Below are 27,718 nucleotides of genomic sequence, written 5' to 3'. Positions count from 1 at the left end.
TGCATGGCCGGGGAGGCTCACAGATTCTGAAGTGTCACTTTATTGGTCAAGGGGTAGAATAATCTGTTTACAAGGACAGATTAACATATATAAATATATATTGCATCATTGAAAAGGATGTATAGCTGTGAAACGAGAGATGTCAAGTGATTTGAAGGTGGTTTGCCTCTGTTTGGTTAATATCACATATATGTTCAGCACCGTCTTGATCACAGGACAGTTATTATCAGGGTCAGTTTTTAGACATATTATATGTATTATATATAATATTATATATAATACATATTATATATAATTAATATATATAATTAACATATATAATATAATATAATGTATTATATATAATATATATTATATGTAATATATAATATATAATAACTGTTCAGACAGTTTTTATCATTTGTCCTCCAGCTAGCTTTTCTCCTTTCTCTGCTTATCGAAATCCTCCTCCACTTTTGAGGACATAATGAGCTCATCGGTGAGGGTTTCCCCTTTCCTTTAACACCAGTTGCTCCACTGCTCTTGCAATGGCATTTTGTTATTTTTTTACCATGAAAAATTAAAAGAAATTATATTTCATAAAACCCCAGATACCCGTCACCTTGTTTTATAATGAATAGCATTTTGCCATATTTGCTTCATTTGTTATTTTACTGAAATACTTTACAGGAAACACCAAACATCAGAACATTTAACCCATAATTATTTGTTCTAAAAGCCAAAGGCGTATTCTTACTTAGTTACCAAAAGCACCTCTTCCTTAATATTTTGAAATGGTCCATACTTACAATTCTTCAATAGATCCCCAAACTGTAGTGTTTCAGTGATTGCCTCACAGTCCTTTGCAGTTATACGTTATTGTTCTGCTTTCTTCCCTACTAGACTATGCTCTGCTTGAGGGCGAGGACATTTTCTTACACGTTTACTTCCCCCTCCTCTTACTATGCCCAGTGAGACTTGCATGGTAGATGATCAGGACACACTGGCTGGACTAACTGACCTGAATAAGGATGTGCACTGGTTCCTGATTGATGCTTTAGTGCAGATCTGCCTGTTAACATTTATTTATAAATTGTGTCTTCCTGATACCCAGGATGCAAGTAGATAGATATCTAATAAAAGAAGTGAGTGCTTTTATTTGGAAAAAGAATTTATTTGGCTGTGCCAGATCTCAGTTGGGGCACATGTGATTTCCATTTTCACTGCAGCATGCTGGTTTCTCAGTTGTGGCATGTGGGATCTAGTTCCCTGACCAGGGATTGAACCCGGGCCCCCTGAATTGGAAGCACAGAGTTTCAGCCACTGGGCCACGAGGGAAGTCCCAAGCAAGGAGTACTTAAAACCGATTTCAAGTATTTCTGTAAAGAGAGGAGCATCACGCCCCAGTGACCAGCAAAATGAACCCTGCAGTGCCACGTGAGGATGGGTAGGCTGTGATGTGGCACGCCCCTTGTGAAAGGGGCACTCTTTTGTCAGTACACTTGGGCATCCTTCAAGACGGCGCTGTAGCCCAGGCAGCGCATCATGCTGTGGATACAGTGCAGAGAGTGTGAGGTTCTGACCGGGCTCAATCGACTTTTATAAAAATGGGCAGAATGGGTCACATCAGAATGGCATGTTCGCTTTCATAGTTCACATACCACAGTTTCAGAGTCTTCATGGACCAGTTTCAGATGCATGATTTTTAAAGCAGAAGTTCTAATGGCAACATTACCAACTTTCGCTGGGGGTGAGCCGCGCCCTTGGACTGAAAGAGCCAGGCGGGGAAGAACGGGGCCGTTAGACTATTGGTTGATGACTTATCGTTCCTCATGCATCTCTAGAGACGTGTGAACGCTGTGACCTTTCCATCCCGCTTTTTTCTTGCGCTCCTGCGTTTGTTGCAACAAAAGTCACATTCAGCCAAACACACTAAACTTTTTGAAAGAAATTTGTTCTGAAAACTCCTTTTTTTCCCATTTGATATTAATTTTTGACCTTGATTTCCCTTGAGTCAATGATGATGTGCCATTTTAATCTAAAATAAGCTGGTTGGCCATGAGAGGGAAAAGAGCCCTGCTCCAGCAGTCAGAAGACCTGAGTTCTCATCCTGACACTAACTATGCGATTTTGGGCAGGTCATCTCTCCTCTCAGGGACTCAGTCCTCATCCATTAAAGAAGTGCATTGCCCCAAAATTGAGTCTAAATGATTTCTCTTGTCCTTTTCAGCTCTGTGATTGTAAATGACTTGCAGCAATGCTTAAGAATTATAGTGACGAATGGGCGTAACGGGGAGTGGGGTGGGGGAGAGGAGGGTGAGACAAACTGAGAGAGTAGTATTGACGCATATACACTGCCATGTGTAAAACAGAGAGCTACTGGGAAGCTGCTCTATAGCACAGAGAGCTCAGCTTGATGCTCTGTGATGACCTAGAGGGGTGGGATGTGGGGAATGGGATGGAGATCCAAGAGAGAGGTGATGCACACACACACACTCACACACACACACACACACACACACACACACACAGCTGATTCACTTCGTTGTACGGCAGGAACTAACACAACATTGTAAAGCAATTATGTGCCAATAAAAAGAAACAGAATTATAGTAAGAGCAAATGGGACATTTTCAGAAAGCGAGGAAGCTTTCACTTAAATGAATGTTCTTCAGGGAAGTGTCTTAGGAAGCACCAATAAAGGCTGGTCTCTAAAAAAGGAGCCTAGCCCACTGGATTCATGCGATTTCCAAATAAAAAAGGAAGACTTTTTTTTGAGGGCGGTGGGGGGGGAGGAAGATAGTGTTGTAATATAATATCCTGAGACAGAAAAAGTTCTCTAAACCAAGACATTTATCTAAAAGAGGAGACCATTCATTCATTGGATAAACATTTATTGAGCACCTACTATATGATGGGGATTAAACTGGGTTGTGAGAATATAGTTGTAAACAAGCCAGAGCACTTGTCTTCATGAGACTCAGTCTCGAGATGAATCAGTGCTTGAGATGATTACGGATTGTGATGACAGCCATCAAGGGAATTGAACAGGGTGTCCTCTAGCAGGAGGGAGCCTACTCTGGGTCTGGTAGCCAGGCACCCTTCATAGGAGGTGGTGTTCACCTTGAGGTCTAAGAGATGAGAAAGAGTGGGCTGTGTAGAGAATCAAGGGAGAGCATTTCAGATGCATGATTTCTTTAAGCAGAAAATGGAGAGGTCCTGGGATGGGACACTGGAAGGAGACGATGGCAGATGCCCAGAGAGACCTGATGGGGTCCTGAGCCAGGGCTGTGCTGGTGGAAATGAGAGAACTGAATAGATTCAAGGTAGACTCTCAAGATGGGAATGGCGACTCGATGATGGACTGAATGCGGGGAGTGAGGGGTAAGGGGAAGTCCAGGAAGGTGTCAAGGTTTTTGGCTTAAGGGACGGAGTGGCTGGTGCCATTTACTGAGATGGGGGCTCTTAGGGAGGAACAGGATTTCTTGGAGAAAATAATCAAGATTCTTGTCTTAAATACACTGCATTTAAGATACCTTTGAAATGCTTCAGGGGAGAGTCAAGTAGACAGAGGGATGCACAAACCTGCATCTTTGGATAGAGTCCAAGGTTCACCCCAGCAATGGGGGAAGGCATTGGAGTGAGTTGGTGGTCTTGAGCTCATGGGGCTGTGGGATCATCCTGGGCTGTGGCTTTCTACATCGGCTGCACGATGGACTACGTGATGAGCTTTTAAAGAATAACTTCCCCAGGCTCCTCTTCCAGAGCCCTGCATGTAATTGAGCTGATATGGACATCCATATTTTTCAAAGCTTCCTGTTGCTGCTATTGCTGTTCAGTCTCTCAGTTGTATGTGACTCTTTGTGACCCCATGGACTATAGCCTGCCAGGCTCCCCTGTCCATTGAATTTTCCAGGCAAGAATATTGGACTGGGTTGCCATTTCCTTCTCAAGGGGATCTTCCTGACCCAGGGATCAGATCCAAGTCTCCTATGTTGCAGGCAGATTCTTTACCACTGAGCCACTACCAGCAGCAATAGCAACCGATACAAGACAGCAGTTATCCATTCTTCATAGCTTCCTCCTGCTTGGAAGATCCACTCTTTGGTCCTTTATCTTTTTAAAAATAATTTTTATTATTTTTTGGCCATACCATGTGGCATGTGGGATCTTCGTTCTCCAACCAGGAATCCAGCTCACACCCGCTGCAGTGTAAGTGCAGAGTCTTAACCACTGGACCACCAGGGAAGCCTTCCTTTGGCCCTTCAGATGACATTTGGTTCTCTCAGTACCATGGCAGAGTATCTGTCCTTGATTTAAGTCAGTGTACCCTTTTTCCTCTGAGTCCTCGATTTCTGAAGGGATGTCTTGGGTGCTGAGGATTTAAGTACCTCTTCTTTCAGCCTGTCATTCAAGTGTCACCCTGATGTGGTTTGGTGGTAACAGGTACTTGTCATGGTTGAAAGATGAAGCACCATTTGGCTTCTGCTCTTCATTCTCCTGCAAGGATTCTGTTGTGGTCGTGGTGGTGGCTGTGAGGGGGCAGACATTCTAGAAGGAAAAATGCAGGGTTTTCTGTACAGATGCAACTACAGATAGACGTTCCCCAAATTACTATAGGGTGTCTGCAGATACTTGGTCGCTCCTCTTTGAGGATCATTTCCAAAAGGTCATTGAGGCTTTTCAGATAGCACCTGCTCTTAAACTTCTCACACACGCTTGTGCTCCTCAAAGTCCTTGATTCTTGCTTACTACCCCCTATCACTGCCCTGAAGCACCAGAGGAAATAAATGTGTCCTCACACACCTGTGTACTGAGTTCATGTCTTATACGGTCTCCATGCGTGGCATGCATGCTCAGTCGTGTCTGACTCTCTGCAACCCTGTGGATTGTAACTCTCCAGGCTCCTCTGTCTATGGAATTCTCCAGGCAAGAACACTGGAGCAAGTTGCCATTTCCTTCTCCAGAGGATCTTCCTGACCCAGGGATTGATCCCTTGTCTTTGGCCTTTCCTGCATTGGCAGGCAGGTTCTTTACCATCTGAGCCACTGGGAAAGCCCCCACATATGGTCTCCATGAAAACCTAATGAAAGGTCTGTAGAAAGCAGAGGCAGAGCTCATTAACTTTTCTTGTGACTGTGGCCCCCATAAAGCCCCACTATATAGAGGAACCATGTGAGATCATGGAGCCCTCCCTTCAACCCTCAGGGAATCTGCTATTCCCAAAATATCCTATTAAAAAAATAACTTCCAGAGACAATTCCATAAGCTTTCTTGTTAATGTTTACAGCTGTATTGACACCACACCAATACTTTTTTTTGGATATGTGTATGAACAACAGAATCCATGGATCTAAGTGTGATGAGTACTATGTAATTCTCGAATCATGAACCTTGTAAGACACAGCAAAGTGTACTGATGGAAGTTTATTTAGGGTAATGGGTGAGCTATTAACTTTGTAAATGAATCCGTGCTTCTGCTTGTCTTGAAAACCAGCCTGACGCCTTGCAGGGCTTAGTCCTCAGGTCCTTTATACGGGCAATCTGAATTTTTTTCAGTCCTTTGTAGCAGCTGAGAGAGGAAGGGAGATGCTGGGATCCAACATGGATGGTGCCATGCAATGTATAGAAAACTTGGTCTGCTAGGACCTGAACTGCATCCTGATCCAGCAGGAGGTGGTCAATAGCTGAGATCCACGGGCTAGTTGTTTTATCTCTGTAGGCCTCGGTCACTTCATCTGTGAGCACTTTTCTTTCTGGGGCCTGGAAGTGATTTTGGATAGTCTTTGAAGGTCCTTTGGCTCACACGGTAAAGAATCCACCTGCAATGCAGGAGACCCAGGTTCGATCTCTAGACTGGAAAGATTCCCTAGAGAAGGAAATGGCAACCTACTCCAGTATTCTTGCCTGGGAAATCCCATGGACAGAGGATTTCTGGCAGGCTACCGTCCGTGGGGTCACAAAGACTCGGACATGACTGAACGACTGACACACACGAAGGTCCTTTAGATTTCTACTATCTATTTGTAATCTGGATAAAATGTCATAAATGGTGGGGAAAACAGCCATCAGTAAACAATGAGCTTTCCTAGTTTGTCCTCATCATTTTCTCCCAGTCTCGGCCCCTCAGTTGTAGCTCGCCCCAGACTTAACACTGGCAGGACATAGGGTGGTGGGTGCATTTCAGTTAATGGGCCTTAGTTGGAACATGTTTGGCTGTGGAGGCAGCTACACTCCTATTACCAGGCCTTGGCTTCCTGTCTGTTTTCTTTGGGCTGGGTAGGCAATGAAAAAGGAGACAGGAAAATACATTTGGGGGCAAATAAAATAAGGAATTTGTCTTAGGAGGACAGCTTATAGTTGGGAAATTCTAATGCTGGGCTTAACCCTGTCCTGATATATCTCTCTTGTCCTATACTAAGTGGGTGAGGAGGTGTTCTTGCTACTTGTAGAATCGACCTTCCCATTCTCAATGGCTCCTTCAAGGTTTATTTTATTATGGATAGTACTCCTAATGCCCTTAATTGTTTCCTGCAAATTCTTATTCTAGTCATCATCTTAAATGGCTCTTCTTTGAATTAGCTTCAGTTACTTAACATTTTACTAAACTATTGGGGTAACATACTAGGGCTTCGCTGGTGCAGAATATGAAATGTATTTCTGTTTAGCCAGTAGACATAATGGTACTTGTTCACCACAGTCCCACTCTACAGATTTATACTAAACTAATATTGCACCAAGATTCAGATGTTTTCCTGTTAATACCTGCACCAAGGCAATACTATACTCTTTGCTAAGAATGATTGGATGATTTTTTAAAAGTCTTAGTATCTTGGTTGTATTTCAGTTTGCATAGTTCTTTAATATCTAGAATTCCCTTGGATTTTATACTGGAATAAACTAGAAGAGAGGCAAAGCAAAGTTTTTTTTGTTGTTGTTTTTTCAAAATAATGGATTCTCACATTCCCATGGTAACCCAAAGGCTATTTTTCAATTTCTCTTACAGAACCACAGTACTCGATTTAAAATAAAAAACCATTCTCTCTGATTAAACATAGTTTATTATACGCTTTCAGGCTTTGGCATATCACAAAATAGCCACATTCCTCTTGAGAATTTGAGTTTCCCTGCCTGTTTTTGTTTCCCTCTTAAAGGGGTTCTCAGTTTGAGTTTTCATTTTTCAGAAGGGAGTCACCATAAGGTACAGTTGTAACATAAAAAAGGCAAAGTCACTTATGGTCATCACGGAAATGTCCCTTTGACAAATGTGTTTGTCTCTGTCTCTGCCCCAAGTGCGGCCCAGTATGTGTTCCATGCATAGACTCAACTTTCTGGGATGTTTCCTCCTTCTTGAAATGAGCAAACACAGTCCCGGACACGGTCACCCTTCCCAGCCTCACCAAGAGGCCAGAGGGGGCGCCCAGAGAGTCCCTTTGGGCTCTGGTGTCCAGACCTCACCACTGACACTTAGCCCCGAGTCACCCCTCTGGACCCCTCAGCTCTCCATTCAGAACCAAGCCAGGGACACTAACCACGGAATGATGTTTACAAAGCCCTTTGAAATGGAAGACATTATACAGATGCTTCATTATAAAGATCAGTATTGCAAATTCCTTGGCTTACCCCTCCCTCCCCCCAGTATGTATGTTCACGTATCTATTTAGCATGGTCAATTGTTCAGCTAATTAATATGCTTTTATTTTATGATTTGCTATTTCCAGGGCACAGACAGAAGCTTGATGACTCTAAACCTAGTTTGTTCTCTGATCGCCTCAGTGATTTAGGGCGCATTCCTCATCCCAGTATGAGAGTAGGTGTCCCGCCTCAGAACCCACGGCCCTCCCTGAACTCTGCACCAAGTCCTTTTAATCCACAAGGACAGAGTCAGATTACAGGTAAGACAGACTCCTAGGTCTCACTTGCGCAGACTCCGGCAGGCTGGGGGTGAGGGGCTTCCAGATGAGACGCGTTCACTTCACAACTCCTGGAGCTGGGAAATGGCTTACGATGAAAGAGATCGACACTTGAAGATACTGACCTTCTTCTTCTTCTTTTTTTTTTTTTTCTTTTTCATAAAAAGCAAATACCAATATTCACTAACTTGGGGATAAAGCTTGGGGGAAGTCTCTACGGATGCTGTTCTCCATAGTGATGTCAGTCTGAGCAGAGGTGGGATGGTTATACCATGCTCTCTGGGAGAATGTGTGTTGTAAGTTTCTCTATATTGTGTCCAGGTGGTGTGGGGGATAACATCACACCCTCACTATTAGAAAATTAGTGTTACCGGCTCAAATTTGGGCTTAAGTTTCTTACATGTATAACTATTTCATTAAGTGTGCTTGAAAACTGCCCAGGGCTAACAGGAAGTCTTGATTGGTGGTTACAAGCCAAGACCAAGGAGCGGCTCCTTGGGCAGACAGAATCCCACCCCCACCCCCGCCCATTCCCGTTGAGCTCCTGGTCTTCATGTGACATTTCTCTTCATGCATTCCAGTGTGCTTCTTGCTTTACTTTTCTTCTTAAAAATGAACATCAGCATCACATTACAGACTAATCATTCACATTTGGTGCATTAAGACTCCCAACTCTTTTTCTTTTTTTGATCCTATCTGGCTTGGGCAGATCTTACTGTAGGACTAGTCTGATTGCTTTTATGTCATGGTGATGATAAAGTGTGCTAATCATTGTACATCTTTAATTTGCTATCACAGTATTGAGAGCAGCAAGGAACTCATAGATCATCTAGTTACTATTGTTGGCAGAGGGACCAGATGAGAGGGAAAATGATTCAGAACAAAAAGTATGATAAACTCGGATCATTTCAAAGGGTTAGTTTCTGTCTGTAGCAGTTAGGTTTTGAGTGTCCTTAATGGTTTGTAAGCATAATTGTTTATAAACAAAATGACCTGCCTCTGCTTCTCTCCTGCTTATATTAGATATATATCTTCTTGGATATTTACTTATGTTTCCGTGGGTCTATATTAGTCTGAAAATTTGGGTATGCCTGAGTATATATGTTTAATATAATATAGAACTATAAAAATAAAATATCTAAGCACTGAAGAGAAACAGATACCTGTATTAGGGAAGATCCTTAGAACTCTGTGAAGAAGAGTCATGTGTTAGATTTAAATAAATCTCCAAATGTTGAAATGTAGGAGTCAGGTTAGTGTATTCACTAGACATGGGTCCTTGATAAAAATGCCAGCGTGAAATTCACACTAACCTGTGAATTTGAAGCTTGTGGCTATAGGTGCTGATGCATTTAAAGTAGTGGACTTTTTAATTTTTTATTGATTTAAATTTTTATTGATGTATAGTTGATTTATAGTATTATATTAGTTTCAGATGTATAATATAGTGATTTAAAAATTTTATAGATTATACTCTGTTTATAGTTATTATAAAATATTGGCTGCACTGTGCGGTACAATATATCTTCATAGCTTATTTTTTATTTGCAGTAGTTTGTTTAAGTGGTGGATTTTATATTAGTGATTAAGGGTCATAATAGCTGTCCTTTTGTCTTTCTAGGAACCTTTAGATTCCGTGTGTGTGTGTGTAGAACCATATGTACACATATATAAATGTGTTAATATGTGATTTGGAAGGACTATGATGGCTAATACGATACATATAAGAAAAATAGATGTTCTATGAGTTGGCAATCCCTCGGTTCTTTAAATGTGTGATTTTTGTATTCTGATCCTTGGTAGTGGTTTAGTTGCTAAGTCATGTCTGACTCTCGTGACCCCATTGACTGTAGCCCACCAGGCTCTTTTGTCCATGGGATTTTCCAAACAAGAATACTGTGTTGGGTTTTCATTTCCTTCTCTAGGGGATTTTCCCAACCCTGGGATCGAACCTGTGTCTCCTGCATTGCAGGTAGACTCTTTAACACTAAGCCATCAGGGAAGCCCAATTTGATCCTTAACTGTTTACTAATGATATTTTGCTAATGACTGATGCCTTTAAAATGGCCTTCGGAGCTTGTGTGTTGTTAGAGTCTTTTAAGAAGAATCTGTTTTCTTAATAGTGATCATGGTTGTATAATCACTATGAGTTCTCCCACTTGTCAGCATAAAAGGCAAATTGAACTCCCAGAAGAGCGACATGAAATTAGGAATTATAGATTGAGGAAGTCCTAAGCCTTCAGTGTTTCATGTTAGTGTCTCTTGCGGTTCCTGGGGCTCAGGGTCCTACCGTGCAGTGGGCCGGCTTCTTTGCAGCGCTGGTCTGGCCTGTCCCTGTCCAGGTCTTAAATGGCTGTCGTTCTGCCTGAGGGCCCAGGGCCTCCCCATGGTTTCCTGAGGAAGTTGCTTCCTCTGCACCTCTTTTTTTGTTTGTTTTTTAAAATCTTTCAGACATAGGTTGCCTGTCTCTGGGTGCTAGGAAACACCTAGTCTGTCAAAAATATCCACTTCTTTTGATTCAGAATGTGGTGATAATGGTGGTGATAACCGTGTCAGGAGATATTGCTCATGATAAGCACTATTTTTTATTTATTTGTTTATTTCTGCCACGCCATGCAGCTTGTGGGATCTTAGTTCCCTGACCAGGGATTGAACCCAGGCCCTTGGCAGTGAAAGCGCCGAGTCCTAACCACTGGACCACCAGGGAATTCCCCATAAGCACTGTTTTTAAGCTCAAAATGCTCTCTGGATGGGTAAACTGCATCTAGAAGGAATAAAAAGCTGACTCAGCCCCTGGTGGACTGGGAAATCCATCTAACCTTTGAGGTGGGCATTCTGCCATGCTGTTCTTCATTCCTCCAAAAAGTAGTTATTGAGTGCTTTCTGTTTGCAAGACAGGGATGTAAGGGAACAAGATAGTCTAGTTTCTCTTCACCAGGGGCTTGTGTTTTGGTGACATATAGTCAGCAATTGGGTCAAGCATTCATGCAAGATAATTTCAGATAATAGTAAAAGCTTTGGGAAAATGAAAGGAGGATGAGAGAGAGACCAGGGCAGAAGCTAATTTTGATTGGAAAGTGGGGAAACGGCTCTTTGGAGAGCTTTGAGGACGGAATTTCTGGCCAAGGGGAACTCAGGCCAAATCTCTCAGGGAGCTGCAAGTGTGGTGCGTTCAGGGGACAGGAAGGTCCCGGCAGGTGGATGGAGTGAACGAGGGGAGTGGGCGGTGGCTGGATAACGGAGAGTCTTCCAGGCCCTGTTCAGGAAAGTGGGTTCTGTTCTGAGCACAGAAGGGCATTATTGAAAGATGTGAAGCAGGCAAATGACATTATCTAATTCACATTAAAAACAATTTGTTGGCATATAATTGCTTTACAAAATGTTGCGTTAGTTTCTATTGTACAGCACAGTGAATCAGCTATATGTATACATGTATCTCTTTTTTGGATTCCCTTCCCATTTGGGTCACCACAGAACACTGAGCAGAGTTCCCAGTAGGTTCTCATTAGTCATCTATTTTATTCACCTGTGTTTCAGAGCTCACTTTGGCTGCTGTGAGAAGCACGGGTCCTAAGGGAGCAGAGGCAGGAGCAGGGTCATCATTCAGGAAACAGCAGCAGGAGCCTGGGAGGGAATTAAGACTGGTTGCACTTCTCCTCTTTCTTCAGAACTCAGATCAAACGCTGGCACCTCTGTCAGGCCTCTTCCACCCTACCCAAGTCAAGTCCAATGCTCCAGACCACTGTTGGACATGGTGACGATTCTTTGTGTACGTGTCCATCTCCTCCATCAGACTTTGAATTTCCCAAGTGCAGGGCTATGTTTTACTGATCTCTGTGTCCCCACTGTCTTTGGTGGTGCCCACTGCTTGGCGACTTTAGGTTTGGTGAAGAATGAATGAGCAGGTGTTTGACTTCTTCAGGAAGGGTGACCTGTTACTATTCTGGCCCAGATCTTTTTTCTAGTACCTATTTGAGTGGCTTGCTATTAGCTGCTGTGTACTAACAGTACTGCCGTGACTACTGTATATGGGGTAGCAGGCATTTCTCACAACGGGTCTATGAGCTAGGTGGTGATGTGAAAACTGAGGGTCTGAGAGGCTAGATAACTTGCTCAGAGTCCCATTTACACTCTAGTGAGTCGTTAATACAGGAATTAGGGCAAGATCCACATGGCTGGACGGTCCTACGCACTCAACCTCCAGCATCTTTGGGAGGCTGAAGTGAACTTCTCTCCTGTCCCTGTTTCCTCCCATTTCAGGCTTTTATTTGTGCAGCTGTTTACCATTTACAGACTAGTTTTACACAAAGTTCTTACTGAAGCCTTAAAGCAGTTGTGAAAAGTAGGATTTTTTGCAGGTAGAGGAAAAGGACTCTTCAAGAAATGTGTTTCTCTAGGCTTTTGGAGCTAGTTTAGTTGACTTTGAGTTCCAGGCTCTTAGTGGGCAACCAGCATCATGGCCATTGAGTTGGGCAGGCTGCTGACAATCTGACACATGTCCTAAGGGACCAACGTCTTTTTCTTCCCCCCTTGGATATTTTTTAGGACCCTCAGGGACAAAACATTCATAAAAATGATGCATTATGAGTATCTGAATTATGCTTTTAAAAGACAGCATAATTGTTTTTGATAGTTAATGGACAGTTATATATGAACTTATACTCAAGGTAACCTTTTTAGGGGTATCTGGAAAAAAACGACGTGGCAGACATCATGTAGAATGATGTGGTCTTATTGACGGTTACCTTGACTGAAGCGAAGTCATTTCTGCCCAACTTCAGTCTGATTCTGTGTTCCCCTCCTTGGCAAACACGCTCCTTTAAGCATTAAGAGGATCCAAGAAATAGAGACAGATGAAGAGAACGAACGTACGGATACCAAGGCGGAAAGGTGGGGATGGGATGGATTGGGAGATTGGGATTGACATATATACACTACAGGTCCTAAGTATAAAACAGATGACTCATGAGAACCTACTGTAGAGCAAGGGAGATCTACTCAGTGCTCTGTGGTAACCTAGAGCGGAAGGGAATCCACAAAAAGAGGGGATATGTGTATACGTAGCGCTGATCCACTGTGTCGTACAGCAGAAACTAACACAACATTGTAAAGCAACTATCCTCCAATAAAAGTAGAAGTAAAATAAATTTTATTAATTAAAAAAATGAAGGAGAATCCCCGCCAGCTGGGTTTTGCCTGTGTTGATATTTGGCTGTCTTAGCCCTCAGCCTGCTGGGCTTGCACTGGAACATTTATTAGCGGGCCTTTTAGACACTGGGGAGCACAGTGTCCTAGTCGAGTGCTCAGTGGCCCCTCGATTCTTTGGTGTGAAAGGAGGTGGAGGTGAAGTGGGTGGGGCTGTGGCTCTGAGTGTGAGGAGGGTGAGCCCACGGCGGGCACAGTGACCATAGCCGAGCAGGAAGCGTGACTGCGGGTGAGAACTGTAGGATGTGGGGAGTGGGAGTCCTCTGAGGTCTCGCTCCTGCTTTTTGACCGCTGTGGTCCTGCTCACCTAGAGGCTTCTTTTGTCTTAAGGAACTGAAATCACCACACTCAACACAGGTGGTTGGAAGTACCATGCTTTCACTTGGGTGGTGCTGAGCTTTCATTTCTGAGGTTACTGTGGAGTCTTGTCCTGCCTCCTTCCTTGGAGATCTTGTGGGCAGAATAGCCAGGAAAATTTGCTGTGACCATGCACACGTGTGAGCAGGAAAGCTCTTTAGAGGAGGTTGCCCATTACAATCATCATGAAGAAACAGCATAAGTCCTGTGAGTGAACACGAGTATTAGGAAAAGTGGAGTTCAGGTCCAGCTTGTGCTGGCTTTGAAGGATAAGGCTCAGTATGACCCTGTGAGGGGCTGGCCATCAGTGTGCCATGTTGTCCCCACAGCTGTTGACATCATCCATAGATGAGCTGCTTAAAAGTCCCTGGATTTCTGTTGGTTGAAATTCCCTTTTTAGATGAAGATGCTCTGGCTTTATTATGCTTTTACAAAAAGATGAGAGGGGTAATGTTCCAAGAAAAATCAAGTTTTTGCGTTCCAGAATCTTGTCATTGTAATTTCCTCCTGTCTGGAATACATGATGCTCAGTTACTACCTAGTTGTGATAAGGAGAACCCATCTCTGATAAGACCTCACTCTCTCCTTCCCTAAGACTGTTCCATCTCTAGCCTGACTTCAGGACTGTGCCCAGAGGAAGTCTGGGTTTCTTTCTCTCCTTTGTTCCCAAAGCACCATCTTTCTCTTTTTAGCTTGAGCTTTACATATATGTCCATATGTGTACATACATGTATTGGTGTTACTCGTTGCCTAGGGACCCTTCTTTCCCCTTTTTGCCTTTTGCAATGGATTCTGAGCAGAATGATCAGAACAGGAGTCTAATAATGACATATTCAACTTCCTGGACTAACCCAGGAGAGGGGCAAGTCATGTATGCAGTTATAGGACGCTCTGATGGTGTATTTTGATGTTGAATTGTGGATGGGTACCCAGGGCTTCAGAGTCAGAGTATACTGTACTATGTAATATTAATAGCAACAACATATTACAGATGTTATCAGTTTGAAAAGTATTTTCATTCCATTCTTTTTTATTTTAATATATGCAGAAGTATTCCAGGAATAAAATTGTATGGCACTATTCCCAGGGAAGACCATCAGATTCTTTCCAAGGCTTTGTTTATTTTGATAAGGACTTGGTTTTTTAGCTGTTTGAAAACAGTTGGCTGTAATAGTCTTTAAATGACAGATTTCACTGCAGACTCAGTATTGTGAACCCTCTTTCACACATAAGAAAACTGAGGCATCACGAGGTTCTGGAACTCTCAGGGCTGAAATTATAAGTCAGTGTCCTGGGAGGGTGAAGTCTGACAAGGTGGTTTCAGGTGGGGAGGATGTAGGGAAAAGGTTAGGAGAACAGTGCACCTTTGGGGCTGTCAGCAAGGTGAGTGGGCGGGGAAAGGAAAATGGCTTGGAGCATGGCTGAGGACCCAAGTAAGGACAGAGATGCGAGGAAGAGCCAGTCAGCAAAGTTATGATTGTCTCCTGCAGGGGTTGCAGTTTGTGAATAGAAGTGGGCTCTGCCGTGGTGGATGGTCGGTGGGAATGGCAATTTCTCGTGAAACTCCGTAGGACTTGGTGCAAGTCAGGGAAACAAGAAAGATGTGGGACCTCTTACCAATGTCTGGGAAGGTTCTGGAGGTTGGTAGGTTAGAGGAAAGACAGAAGAATTTCTGAAGGGGATTTGGGTCATCTTGTGGCCTTGGAGAATGAGCAGCGGCCCAGGGGAGAGGTTAGGAGGAAGGATGGGAAGAAAACCAAGCTTCAGTTCAGGTGGGAAGTAGACGTCCCAGGGAGAGGCTGAGGGTAGATGGGAGCTGTTGGCTGTCCCTTAACCATTCCTCCTGTGACAGATGGAGGTCCTACAGCTTGCTCTGTCTCCTCCAGGGTTCTGGGCTGACTCCACCTTGAAAAAGCACAACTCTCTAGCACTGTCTTATCTGGGGGTAGGGGTTCACGTGTGCTCTGTTAATACATCCCAGGACCGTGTTGGCTCTTCGTCACCCCATCACACTGTGGTTTGCAGGCTGTGGAGAAGGCTTGCTGCGTTCGAGGCAGCTCCCTCGGGCCTGTCTGGGAGTTGACCGACTGCAGCACCGCACGTTTGTTCTCTGCGGGTTTCACTGTGTCACTTTCACCTCCTCTTTCCGTCTCGAAGAGTTATGTTATAGCTCTGATTCTTCATCCACTATGTTGACTCTTCCTCCCAATTTCATCTCATCGTGAAGCTTAGGAAAGTTGCTTTTCACCCTTCAAGACTTTGCTAAAGATGCTGAATGTAACTAGGATTGTCAAGCCCTCGAATATACTACTGTGTTCCTCTTTCAAGGCTGACCATGACCCATGTCAATGATCACTTTCTGGTGGGCCTTTTAAGTACCTGTACATCCCATTAGAGGTAAGGTATGTATCTTGCTGAGGTCAAGATGCACAGCAGACAGAGGACCTTTCCCTTAACCTATTGCTCAAGTAATCCTGGGAAACAAGTTTTTAGTGAACCCATCCCGCTTTCTGATACTCACTTTGGGGATCAAGTGTGAAGCGCTGATTGTACACAGGCTGTCAAAAGTGACTCCAGTGTTTTTAGTGGGCTGCAAGCAATGATTCCAAAATGCTAGTTGCAATTTAGATTTTACCAATAGCAATGCCATCTCCAGAAAAGGTCGATGGGGTGAAATAATGTAAAAGTACAGTTATGTAGTAAACTTTAAAGGCATTATCTTCAAATAATTTAATAACTGTCATATGGACAAGGAATCCCAGGTAGTAAACCTAAGATTAGGAGTGAACAGAGTTCCAGGAAGACATGCTTTCCTTAATATAAAGAACTTTGCAGACCCTGCTCTGTCACATAAAGCCCTTTATCTGCCAGTCTCCATACATTCTTGCAATACTGTGGGGCATAATTCATCTTGGAGCAGACACTTGAATTCATTTAAAGCAGTAGGTTGCTCTCTCTTATCTCCTCACCTGTCTTGGGCCTTCATTTCCTCTTAAGCATGTTTGTTCTGCTCGTTCTGTTTGGAGATTGTTCTTCTTGATAGGGAAGATTAAATCAAGTAGTGTTGGGTAATTTTCCTTTCTAACTGTCATCAGTAAAAATCATGCCCATTGTTCTCCAACTCTGGCATCTGTTAGCATCTCCTGTGGAACTTGTTACAGGTACAGAGGCCCAGGCTTTACCCCTGAACCAGAAGGTATGAGGTGGAGCCTGCCCAGATCACAGCTGCAGGCCCCAGGCCCTTGACCTGGGGCTCCCCTCGCCCACCCAGAGCCAACCTGCTCCAGCCCAGGCCTCTCAGGCGTTCATCCCTCTGGTTGGGCCACATGCAGAGGCAGCTGTATGCCTCTGGCTGCTTCCTGGTTCCCGGGGTGCAGCTCCTGAACTCCACCCTGGCCTCCATTTCAGCTGCTGTTTTCCCTACACGCCCTTCCCAGTCCTGGGCTGGACTTCTGCCCTGTTTCTATTGTGATGTTGTGAGAGGGAGATTTAAAAAGGTACGTATCTGATGATGTCACCTTGTACTTAAAAACACCCCCATGACCTTCCACCGCTCTTAGTATAAAGACTAACCAACACCTCTTGCGTGGTCCGACAGGTTCTGCATAGCCTGGGTCCTTCCTGCCTGTTTTCCACCCTCTTCTCAAACTGTTTTGAACCTTTTGTCAGTCATCCAACCACACTGGCTTTCTCACCTCTTCAAAAAAGAAACTGTACTACCTCTGTCTCCGGAACTGGGTATATGCTGTTTGCTTAGCCTGCAGCCCTTTTAACCCCACCTGAGTATCCTCTGGACTTCTGCTTGCCCTTCAGTTCTTGGCTTAATCATTGCATCATTAGAGAAGCCTTTCCTGGCTCCCAGGCATGGCTGGAGTCCCTCATGGCACATTCTTACAATGCCAAGAACATCTCCTTTTTAGCACTTTATCACAGTTATATGATTAGTTGATTAATGTCAGTTTCTCCCACCAGATTGTAAACTCTGTTGAGGGCATGCAGACTCTTTATTCACCATTCATGTCTCTAGAACCTAGCAGAGTACCAGAGTAGGTGCTCAATAAATATTTTCTGAATGAATGAATGAGTGAGTGATGGGAGACAGGTCTTAGAACCACAGATAATAGCATCATCTATCCGGCAAAAGGATCCACCATGCCTGGGGACCTTCTATGACACCCCAACTGCTATAAGCTCACCCCCCCTGAATGTTAATAGCCCGAATTGAACTTGAATTTACTGCATTCACTTCAATATTGTGATTTGAACTAAGGTCACGTCCCCTGGCCAATACCACATCCCTGTCATTTCTCAGATTCTGGTCCTACCTGTTTGTGACTAGTTCCCTTTCCTCTATTGCCTTTACTCTGAGGCCTTAGATATGCTGAGGCTGAGACCAGGTTAGCTGTGACATGTGGTATGCCCTCTCATTTCTTCTATTAGGTTTTTCTTTGAAGTAAGGAAATTCCCTCATTTTCTGTAGGACAGTGATGAGTTCCTTCCAGCCCCAGATTGGTGATTCTGAAAAGACACCTCTTTTTACCTTGTCTTAGCTTCCTTCTGGTTTTTCTTTTAATATTTTGTTAGAGGTGGTGATGTCTTAGACTGTATCATTTCTCATTCTCTCTTCCACTATCGTCTCTTAAGATTCGTGGAGATTCATGGAGCCCCTCTCCTTGCATTGTTTGTATTAACTCCTAGTGGCTGGTGTACCCTGTGAGGCATCTGGTTTTATCCAAACAGATTGCTGCTTTTTTGGTCAAATTTCAGTCTTTTTTTTTTTTAATTGGTGTGTAGTGGTTTTACAGTGTTGTGTTAGTGTCTACCTCACAGCAAAGTGAATCAGCTATACGTATATCTCCTCTTTTCCGGATAGCCTTCCCATTTAGGTCACCATCAGAGCATTGAGTGGAGTTTCAAATTTCAGTCTTAAGCTCTGTGAATCGGTTGGGTTGGTTTTCTGCCAAGTGATTCTGGCCACCTTGGCCAGTTGGAGAGAACCCCGACTGGGGACAAGGAGGGAGGTCAGAATCCTGCTTTTGAGGTCTTCTTTGCTGACATGGGTCACAAGCTGCGCTATGAGAAGCACCCTGAGTGTCAGCTCCCCTCTCCCAGCCGCCCCGGATCAGCCCAGGAGGGCTTCAGTAATTTCTGGTGAGCTACCATCTCCAGCAAGGACTGAGTGTAGTAGGGTACCCAATTTTTCAAGTGGTTAGAATCATAGCATTTTATCTTCGGAAAACATCTTAAAGACCATCCATTCTCATGTTACACCTGACCACAGCGACAGTCAGAGAGGGGGAATCATTGGTGTTTGATTGCACAGTTAGCGCCAGAGCCCCCCCGTCCAGGGTTCCTTTTGCACCCCAAGAAGCCTGTTTTTGGACCATGTTTCTTCTTGGTCAAGAGAACTGGAAGTGAGTGGGAAAGCACATTCTAAATGTCCACTTAGTTATTGGCAGGGTTATTAGAGAAGACAGGGAACTTAACATTTAGCATTTAGTATAAATGTTAGGAAATGTGAATGAATGAATGAGAATGATGCATCTATTTGTATTATGAATGATAGTAATACGACAGAAACAGTCTAGGATAGGAAATTGTAAATCTGCCTCCCTCCATTGAGATTATTGACTTTGGTTGCAACGGAGAGGCAAAATCTTCAGGAGAACTGTCTATGCAATTCATGTTAAATACCCCAGTTTTCTGAAGAAATATTTGGGGTTTTTCCAGCCTAATTTGAGTGCCGTTGAGGGGGAAGTGGGTAGAAGAGAAGGGGTGGGAATATGATGCTCTTCTAGTGATGGTCCCCTAGTATAGCAGGTGCTCCCTGGGGGCGCATGGCTTGGGCAGAAACCACTGGCCACTGTCCTGCCACATCACCCAGCAGCCCGCTGGCAGCACAGACAGGAAGGAGCCACTTGTGTGCTGGTTTGGGCTTGGCCCCATTGGCTGGTTTCCTCCCATCTCTGCGTGAAGTTGAACACCGTATCCAAGGTGTGCCCTGTTGTGAGCAGTTCTCCGGAAGCAGTCCCCGTTTCACACCTGAAAGGTGCGAAAGGTGTCTAACCAGAGTGTTTACCAAAGGGGACCTGTTCACAGCAACTCCTGAGTTTCCATATGTACCTTTCCCTGTTCTTTTTTTCTTTTTCTTTTTCTAAATTTGTTTTATTTTTTGGCTCAGTGGCATGCAGGATCTTAGTTCCTCAACCGGAGATGGAATTCGCATCCTTTCAGTGGAAGCACAGAGCTGCAATCACTAGATCCCCAGGGAATTTCCTCCCTGGGCTTTTCTAAAGCTCTCTGCCCACTCTCCTCTCCCCATTTATCTTATTCATTAAGGAAAGACTTCTACCTGTTCTCCTAGAGTCACTTGTTTTTCCTCTGGTGCTTTTTTAATTGACCTACAATGCCTTTTTTTTTTTTTTTTTTTTCTAACCATCTGCCTCCCCCTTCCTCTTATTATGACCCTAAGTGTTCAGAGTTCAAGTCTGTAGACATGAAATGTAGTTTCTCAGTCATTTGAAAAGTCTGAGTACTCTTAGATCCCATGACTCTTTACAAATCATTTCAGGAAATGCATGACGCTGCTTCATTTTCCCCACACCCATTATTAAATTTCAGAAACTATGGTCTAACTCAAAGGAGAGATCTTGCTTTTCTCACACCCACGGTTTAAATAAATGCCAGTCTCCATTTCTGCCTGATACAGAGACCACATGAGATGCATGAGCCACTTCTCCCCCAGGTAGCATCAATTTCTGAGCATCTCCTGGGGATGTTTTCTTAGGTACTTTTATGTTCTGAGGTCTGTAGGATGTAAGGCAGATATGCCCAGTCTCCAGGTAGCCTAAGCCAAAGGAGCACCACTCTAGAAGGAGATCTTATAAGATCCACAATGATATCAGGGCACCATGGTTCATGTCTATCTTTAGAACTTTTAAAGAAACACAGGTGCATGCTTTGACAGTTTTTGAATTAACTTGTCGTTTTATATGTTAGTCTTACTCTCCCCACCTGCTTGTGTAAGCTTTTGCACAGCAAGAAATGTCTTTAGTTTTTTTTTTTTTTTTTTATCTATTCCTTAGACCATCTCACTGCTGTGTAGGTTACAGAAGCTGTTCATGACAAGAAAAATGGATAGTTTGCTGACTCACCAGAACACCATGTAAAAACTTCTCTCCCCACCCCATCCAGAAAGCCCTTTTAAGGGTGGCAGTTATGACCATTGGTACTTTGGAGGTGAGAAAGGGACAGCTAAATAAGAACCTTGCGCTCAACTTGAGTTGAGAGAGAAAGTGCAAAGTGTTGGGAGAGAAAGTGCAAAGTGTATGCAGGTCCCTGGATTTTGGTGTCTTTTTATTTATTAACTTGTTTTATTTTTTATATCTTCACCCTGTATTTAATTACTTTCGGCTGTGCTTTGAGGCATGTGGGGAGTTGGGAGAGAAAGTGCAAAGTGTTGGGAGAGAAAGTACAAAGTGTTGGGAGAGAAAGTGCAAAGTGTATGCAGGTCCCTGGATTTTGGTGTCTTTTTATTTATTTACTTCTTTTATTTTTTATATCTTCACTCTGTGTTTAATTACGTTTGGCTGTGCTTTGAGGCATGTGGGGTCTTAGTTCCCCAACCAGGGATCGAACCTGTGCTCCGTCCAATGGAAGCAGAGTCTTAACCACTGGACCACTGGGGAAGTCCTGTCTTTTTTTTTTTTTTTAATTAAAAAATTTTATACAATTTTTAAAGGTTACTTTCTGTTTACAGTTATTACAGAATATTGGCTGTATTCCCCCTTTGCTACAAAACATCCTTGAGCCTGTCTTATACCCAATAGTTTGTGCCTTTCTGGTGTCTATTTCTAAAGTTCATCCAACAGATGTTGCTTCAGCTAGAAGCTGAAGGGATTCCTTTTGTCAAGTGACGTGACTGGCTCCTTTTTATTTACCTGGCACTCTTTGTAGCTAGACTTGGTCTGCTGACACAGAGGAGACCACGATTTCTTCTGAAAGCATGCAGCTGTAGATCTGAGGTGTCCAGTCAGCATGACCTCAGAAGCCAGGTGCTAGTTGCAAGTGTGCGTCCCCAGTTAGACTGGGGGCTCTTCTCTCCTCAGTCATCCCCAGCGCCTCCAGGAGCTCAGCCCTAGGTTTTCTCTGCCATTTAGTCGTTGTGATTAGTTACATCCTGCTGTGAGCATGGCTGCCCATTGTATAAGGAAGACCTGACTTTCTCTCTCCCCCCACACACCTTTTAGGTGATAGGAGAGAAACTTGGGGAAAAATAGGGGCGGAGACCTATTAAAATGTTCATGTGTGATTTCATATTTCAGGTTTCTCAAGCACGAAAGAGTATGTGCCCATAAAAAAACCAGCACCCAAGGTCTTGTTTTGCAGTGATCATATCCATTTAAAAACATCTGTCAGTGTTTTGAATGTCCAGAATATAGTAATAAAAATAATATTGAGGCTGTTTCTGTAGATTGCCATAGAGAAGTACTCAATTACTGTTCTTAAAGCACCCTAAAACTAAAGTGTAGCAGCAGTTTTGGCTATGAAATAGAGTTCAGTTATTTTCTGAAAACTCATGGGTGTTCATAGGTAATTTCAGATCACCCAGGATGTGCTACCAAGATAGTGATTGGTACCTTGAGCCTCTGAGGCCCCCAAATCAAGGATATTCTTATTTGTGTTGGATTGGAAGGACAAGGTGCTTCCTTCCATGTGTCTGTAGACTTGACAAGAGTTTTAGTGTAACTCTGGATGGAGCAGAGGGAAGGAATGCATTATACTAGCCCTGTGGGGCCCAAGGTAGATGAAGATCGTTTCTTGTTAATGGTTAATTTGTAGGTTTGTCTTAGACCTAGGTCCTGCACTCACTATTCCCTATTAGTAATCTTAGGATTGATGCCTAAAAACATCTGTCACCTTCTCTGAGTCATCCAAGTTCAGAGTCAATCTCAGAAGTCTCAGGTTTCTTCAGGAAGTTGAGTTCAGAAATCACTGGTGAGATCGGGTTAAGGTGACTTTTCTCTATTGTCAGCCTTAATAACTGTCCACAACAAAGCAAATGTGCTGTAATCATATGTTTATAAGATTACATTTTCTTAGTGGTTGGGCATTTAGGAAGTCAAGATCTTTTATAGCCATTTTTTCCCCCACTAACAGTTTGAAAATGTTGACGCATACAGTATTAGAAAAGACACTGAAGTGATTAGGATTTCTTGGTCTGGGAGAAGCTAGGATGAGGAAGGAACGTGACTCAGGTTAAATGATTGTAAAGGCTGTCGAAGCGACCAGACATAGTCTCAGGTGTAGTCTCCAAACAGCAGACTTCAGAACTGCAGGAAGCTTTCTTAAAATGGCCTTTTGCTAGAATAAGAGGTTAAGCGCTGGAAACATAAATACAGAACGAAGGCTCAGTAAAGGTGATGCTTTAATAGTGGTGAACGTTTACTGGGTTCTTTCCATATGCTAAGCTCTTTCCTACATGACCTCATTTAATCTTTAAAACAACTTTAGGAGGGAGGTCTTCTTATTTATCCCCATTATTAGGAACCTTGAAGTCAGATAGGTTATAAAATTTGTCAAGATCCCACAGGCCAGAAATGAGGGAGCTGGGGTTGATGAGGCCTCATTCACAGGGTGTTAGAGAAAGACTGGGGTGTTTGGAGACCAATCCTTTTATTTTAAGATTGCAGTTCCTTTTCAAATTCCGTAGACTAGATCTAGTAAGCCCCATATGGCGGTTCTTGTGTTTTGTTTTTCTTTAGTAACTCTCCCTGTTGTTGTTCGGTTGCCAAGCCCTGTCCTATTCTCCTTAAGTAGGTCTTTATCATAGAATCTTAGGATGGTGACCTTGAAAGAGAGATTGGCCAGCCTGCAGCCTGTTCTTTGAGAGACAGAAAGCAAAGAGAGAGCTTCTCGCTTGTTTAGGGATAGTGAGAAGTTCTTTTTGCTAACACTGGGAATCTTCAGAAAGGCCTCTACTTAAAGGATAGTGATCCTTTGCTAGTTCAAGTGTGTATGCCAGCAGTCAGGAAGTTTATGTCAAAGCTAAAACCTCATCTGATACAAGTTCTTTTATAGCCTAAGGGGGAGTTAGAGAAAGACTAATTACTACTTCCTTATAAAATCCCATTATTCACTCCAGCCACCCCGGGAGGTTCCTGCAGTAGTTGTTTCTTGAGCACCTACTATGTGCCAGCCATTATATTGAATTGTGATGAGTCTGCTCTGGAACATCTTTAAGACTAACAGTAGACAACCCAGCCACGCTGGATAGTTTAGAGTCAGATTTTTTTTTGTTTTTTAAGATTTTTTGATGTGGACCATTTTTATAGTCTTTATTGAATTTGTTACAGTATTTCTTCTGTTTTATGTTCTGGTTTTTTTTTGCCTCTAGAGTCAGATTTTTAGTTTTTTTGAATAATGCTTAGCCATTCGCTCTGTTATTTAATCCTTATGATACTCTTTGAGACTGTATTATCATACCCATTTTACAGATGAGGAAATTAAAATTCAGCCACATTAAGAAACACACCCCAAGTCACACAGCCGGGCCTTGGCCATGTGATGTGAGCTCCCATATCACAGGAGAATAATGATCATTTTCATATAGTACCTCAGAGTTATCAAAAGGCTTTTCTTGTGTTATTTCATGTAGTTCTGTAAACAAAAATGATAGTAGTTACAATTATACTCATTTTACAGATAGCAATGACCATTTCTATTTACTGTATTCTTTGTATGTGCCAAGGGTGGCAGACAACCTACTAGACAAGGCCTAGTCCGTGTAAATGCTCACAGAGCCCTGATAAGCATCCCGGTTCCCATTTTCCAGGTGAGCCACTGAAGCCCTCAGAATGCTCAACAAAGTGGGGAGCTGTGATTCAAGCCCCAAATTGGCTGTCCACCTGGCACAATGAACTCTTGGCTATGTTTGCTTCACCATGCTATGCTGCCTCATTTTCTAGACGAGGAAACTGAGGTTCAGAGAGTTTGCTAGTACAGCCAAGGTATCCAGCTCACACATGGCAGAGCTGGGACCCCAACTCAGATCCTCTCATCAGAAAGGCCCCTTGTTTCCCCTTGTACTGAGCTGCCTCTCAGCTTGAGGAGAAATGCAAAGCTGTATCTTCCATTCAAGCTAAGTCCCCTGATTCCTTTGTGACATGTCTAAATGTCAGTGATTTTAGTCATTCTTTAGATTTCTTTGTATTTCCCCCACTTTTAGGCAGAGAGCCCTATACTGCTGGTAACGTGCTACAGTATGGGAGTGGAGATACAGATGAAACTGCTTGCTCAGGAAGTCATCTGGTGATGTTAGATTACCTGAGTCCCCTGTGCCCTGCTCATTTTGCTGTGTGGTTCTTATCCTTTGTATCTGTTAAAAATGGTGCTTGAGGGAAGGCCTTGTCTTTGTGAGATTGCTTTCTGATGTTGTAAGGAATGAATCTTTTTCCATCTGAAGATCATTTACCATTTATCTGAATAGCAAATGACATTAATGGTTAAAACAAGGAAGTATATCTGTATCAGATATATAACAGGATCAGGTTTGAAATGTTGCCGATCTATTACAGTCTCAGCCTTGAACATTTTAAAGCACAAAATTTCATTACTTGAATGATTAAATATCCATCCAATTTCTAAAGGAAATGTCTCTGTGAACCATTTACAATAGTTCCTTAATTCAAATTGCAAACTCAGGTAAATGTTCCTTAAAACAGAATTGGATGAAATTTTTCTGTATATCTGTGGATACAGTAAACATTCGATAAATATCCAGATGGATTTAATTATTTTGAGTCAAAGAAAGTATGTCCCATTTAGATAGTCTTTAAATAAATTGTTTCTGAATTGAACAAATAAACAAGAAATAGCTGAAACTAAATGGCTTTGTACAGAAAGACTGAGAGGCTTTAAAGGAGGAATGATCTCAGAAAAAAACCCACATCTTGTTATCCACTTTTTTTGGGTAGAGATAAACCTGAATTGACTCAAATGTATTTATTGTTTTCAAAAATCGAGCTTTTCATTTTCAGAGGCTGATAGGTAATATGGGAATAATTTAAAAATTAAACCTATTCTAAATGGATTAGCTCCAATTCAGGTGTGTTTTAATCATGAAACAATTCCTGTGTCACCGAAAGTTTTTTTAAAAGGCAAGAATTAGTATCACTGAGCATCTCCTGTGCTAGCCCTCTCTGCATGGTCTTCTCATGCAATGTCCACATATTATTACTTCCCATCCCCTTTTACAGATGAGGAAACTGAGGTTCAGAGTCACTGAGTGATTAACCCAAAAGCACACAGCTTAGAAATATAAGTCTCAGAACTTGAACCTAATTCAACATGTTCCAAAATCCATGGCTATTCTGAGATACAAAGTTGTTTTGAGAACAGCCTGGTGTATTGGAATTTTTTTAAATTAAGAAAAAGTGAACTTCGCAAAAAACAAAAAATGTTAAGAGAACTTAGCTTATGATTCTCTGTGTATCTCCAAGAAACTCTGTTAGAGATACATTGAAAGATATTACTAATTCTCAGCGGTTCACTCTAACCAGTCAGTTGCCCATTATTTTTATTATTGTAGTGACTGTAGGTAACTCCGGGCCACATTCCAAACATGTGACATCGTTTAAACAGATTCCAATAGGATTAAAGACATTTCCCTGTTGTGTTTGGGTTTTTTTCTTCCTGTCAGAAACTCATGTGCTTTACATCGAAACTAGATGGTGATAAAGCTTTCTGTTCTTGGTTAGTTTTGAAATTAAGTTTTGTTTTTTTCTTAACGGTTATTTTCTGGGGTAGCTTTAGCATCAGAATAACATAACTGTGCATGCTCACTTGCTCAGTCGTGTCCGACTCTTTGAGACCCCATGGACTGTAGCCCTCCAGTCTTCTCTGTCCATGGGGATTCTCAAGGCAAGAATACTGGAGTGGGTTGCCATTTCCTTCTCCAGGGGATCTTCCTGACCCAGGGATCGATCCTGTGACCACTGAGCCATCTGGGAAGCCCAACATAACTGGCTCCTTTCTTTCCTGTTGTACTTACATGCTGTCCCCTTTGTGCTCATCTCTGCCCCAAACTCCTCATCCCCATTGACCTGCCTGGGATGTGAACTGTGCTAAAATCACAGAATCATGCATTTTTAGAACCAGAAAGCATGTCTGAAGGATACTGACTGGATGCACAGCAGCAAAAGGCACCATCTCCCTGCTCTTTAATCAAGTAAATTGTTCCAAACATTTCTTTTTAAAAAAGAAATAAGTAATACATGTTCATTGGAGTAATAAATTTAAAAAAAAAAAAAAAACACAGAAAATAAAGAAAATAGAGTTCAACTTTGTGAAGATACCCAAAACAGATTGTTTTCTAAATGACTGTTAGTCTTTCCAAATAGAAATATTTACGTGTGAGGGAGACAAATAGTCCTTATGCATGATGCATTTTGTTACTTTCATAGAGACTCGGAGTCTAGAAAGCTGTGTGCTCCACAGGGCCTGCAAGGGTGGGGTTGTGGGAAATTCGTCGTCCTTGTATAGTCTTTTTTTTTTTTCCCCTGCTTTATCCTTTCTAAGTTTGGGGTTGTGTGTGTGGGCCAGAGTGGCTGGTGTGCTAAGGATTTTCTTCTTCTTCCCAGACCCCAGGCAGGCGCAGTCCTCCCCGCCCTGGTCCTATGACCAGTCCTATCCCTCGTACCTGAGCCAGATGACTCCTCCGTCCATCCACTCCACCACCCCGCTGTCCTCCACGCGGGGCACCGGGCTGCCCGCCATCACCGACGTGCCCAGGCGCATTTCAGGTAAAGACCACACTTGATCTCAGAGCCCACTCTGGTGCAGGGGTGGGCCTGGGGCTGCAGGGTGGGCCTAGCTGTCTCAGCTACGCTCACAGTAAACTCTCCGTCAGAGGCTTGTGGACAGGGGTCCCACAGCTGCAAACCAGGTCTTCTGAATTACGGGGCTAGTGAGGGCTTGAACTTAAATTGAGGTCAAGAGCCTGAATCTCCACCAGACATGGCATCCTTTGCTAAGAGGACACTCAGTGTCCCCAAGGTCAATTGCATCCCCTTCGGTTGGCGCTGTCTCCCAACTGGGGCCTTCTCCTGAGGGTCTTGTGCCCGGCCGCCCAGCTTTCCTCTGCTTGCGTTCCTTTCTGTTCCTAACATCTGCCTGAAAGCCAAACTACAGCCTGAAGGCACAGCCCTCCGTTTCTAGAGGCTCTTAAACACCCAGGAGTTCCAGGTAGCCAGTTCAGAGAGAGA

The 27,718-nt window shown here is 43.1% G+C and overlaps 1 protein-coding gene and 1 non-coding gene across 8 annotated transcripts in view; one reads left to right on the top strand and one right to left on the bottom strand.

Moving 5' to 3' along the window:
• Window positions 1-27,718, top strand: part of RUNX2 (RUNX family transcription factor 2) — a 232,353-nt gene that overhangs the window by 164,397 nt on the left and 40,238 nt on the right. For 5 of the 7 annotated variants that reach the window (XM_070361252.1, XM_070361249.1, XM_070361251.1 and 2 more), the window contains 2 exons: window positions 7,701-7,874; window positions 27,095-27,256. In XM_070361252.1, the coding sequence (XP_070217353.1) occupies window positions 7,701-7,874; window positions 27,095-27,256 (336 nt within the window). The remainder of the gene's footprint in view (window positions 1-7,700; window positions 7,875-27,094; window positions 27,257-27,718) is intronic. The other 2 variants (XM_070361254.1, XM_070361255.1) reach the window with 1 other exon arrangement.
• TRNAE-UUC (transfer RNA glutamic acid (anticodon UUC)) lies at window positions 10,527-10,599 on the bottom strand. The gene has a single exon. It is a non-coding gene; the product is annotated as a tRNA-Glu (tRNA).

The sequence above is a fragment of the Bos mutus genome, chromosome 23 (genome assembly GCF_027580195.1).
Source record: "Bos mutus isolate GX-2022 chromosome 23, NWIPB_WYAK_1.1, whole genome shotgun sequence".
Taxonomy (NCBI): domain Eukaryota; kingdom Metazoa; phylum Chordata; class Mammalia; order Artiodactyla; family Bovidae; genus Bos; species Bos mutus.
Note: the sequence above shows the minus strand (reverse complement) of the source record. Positions and strands in the feature narration are given on the sequence as shown.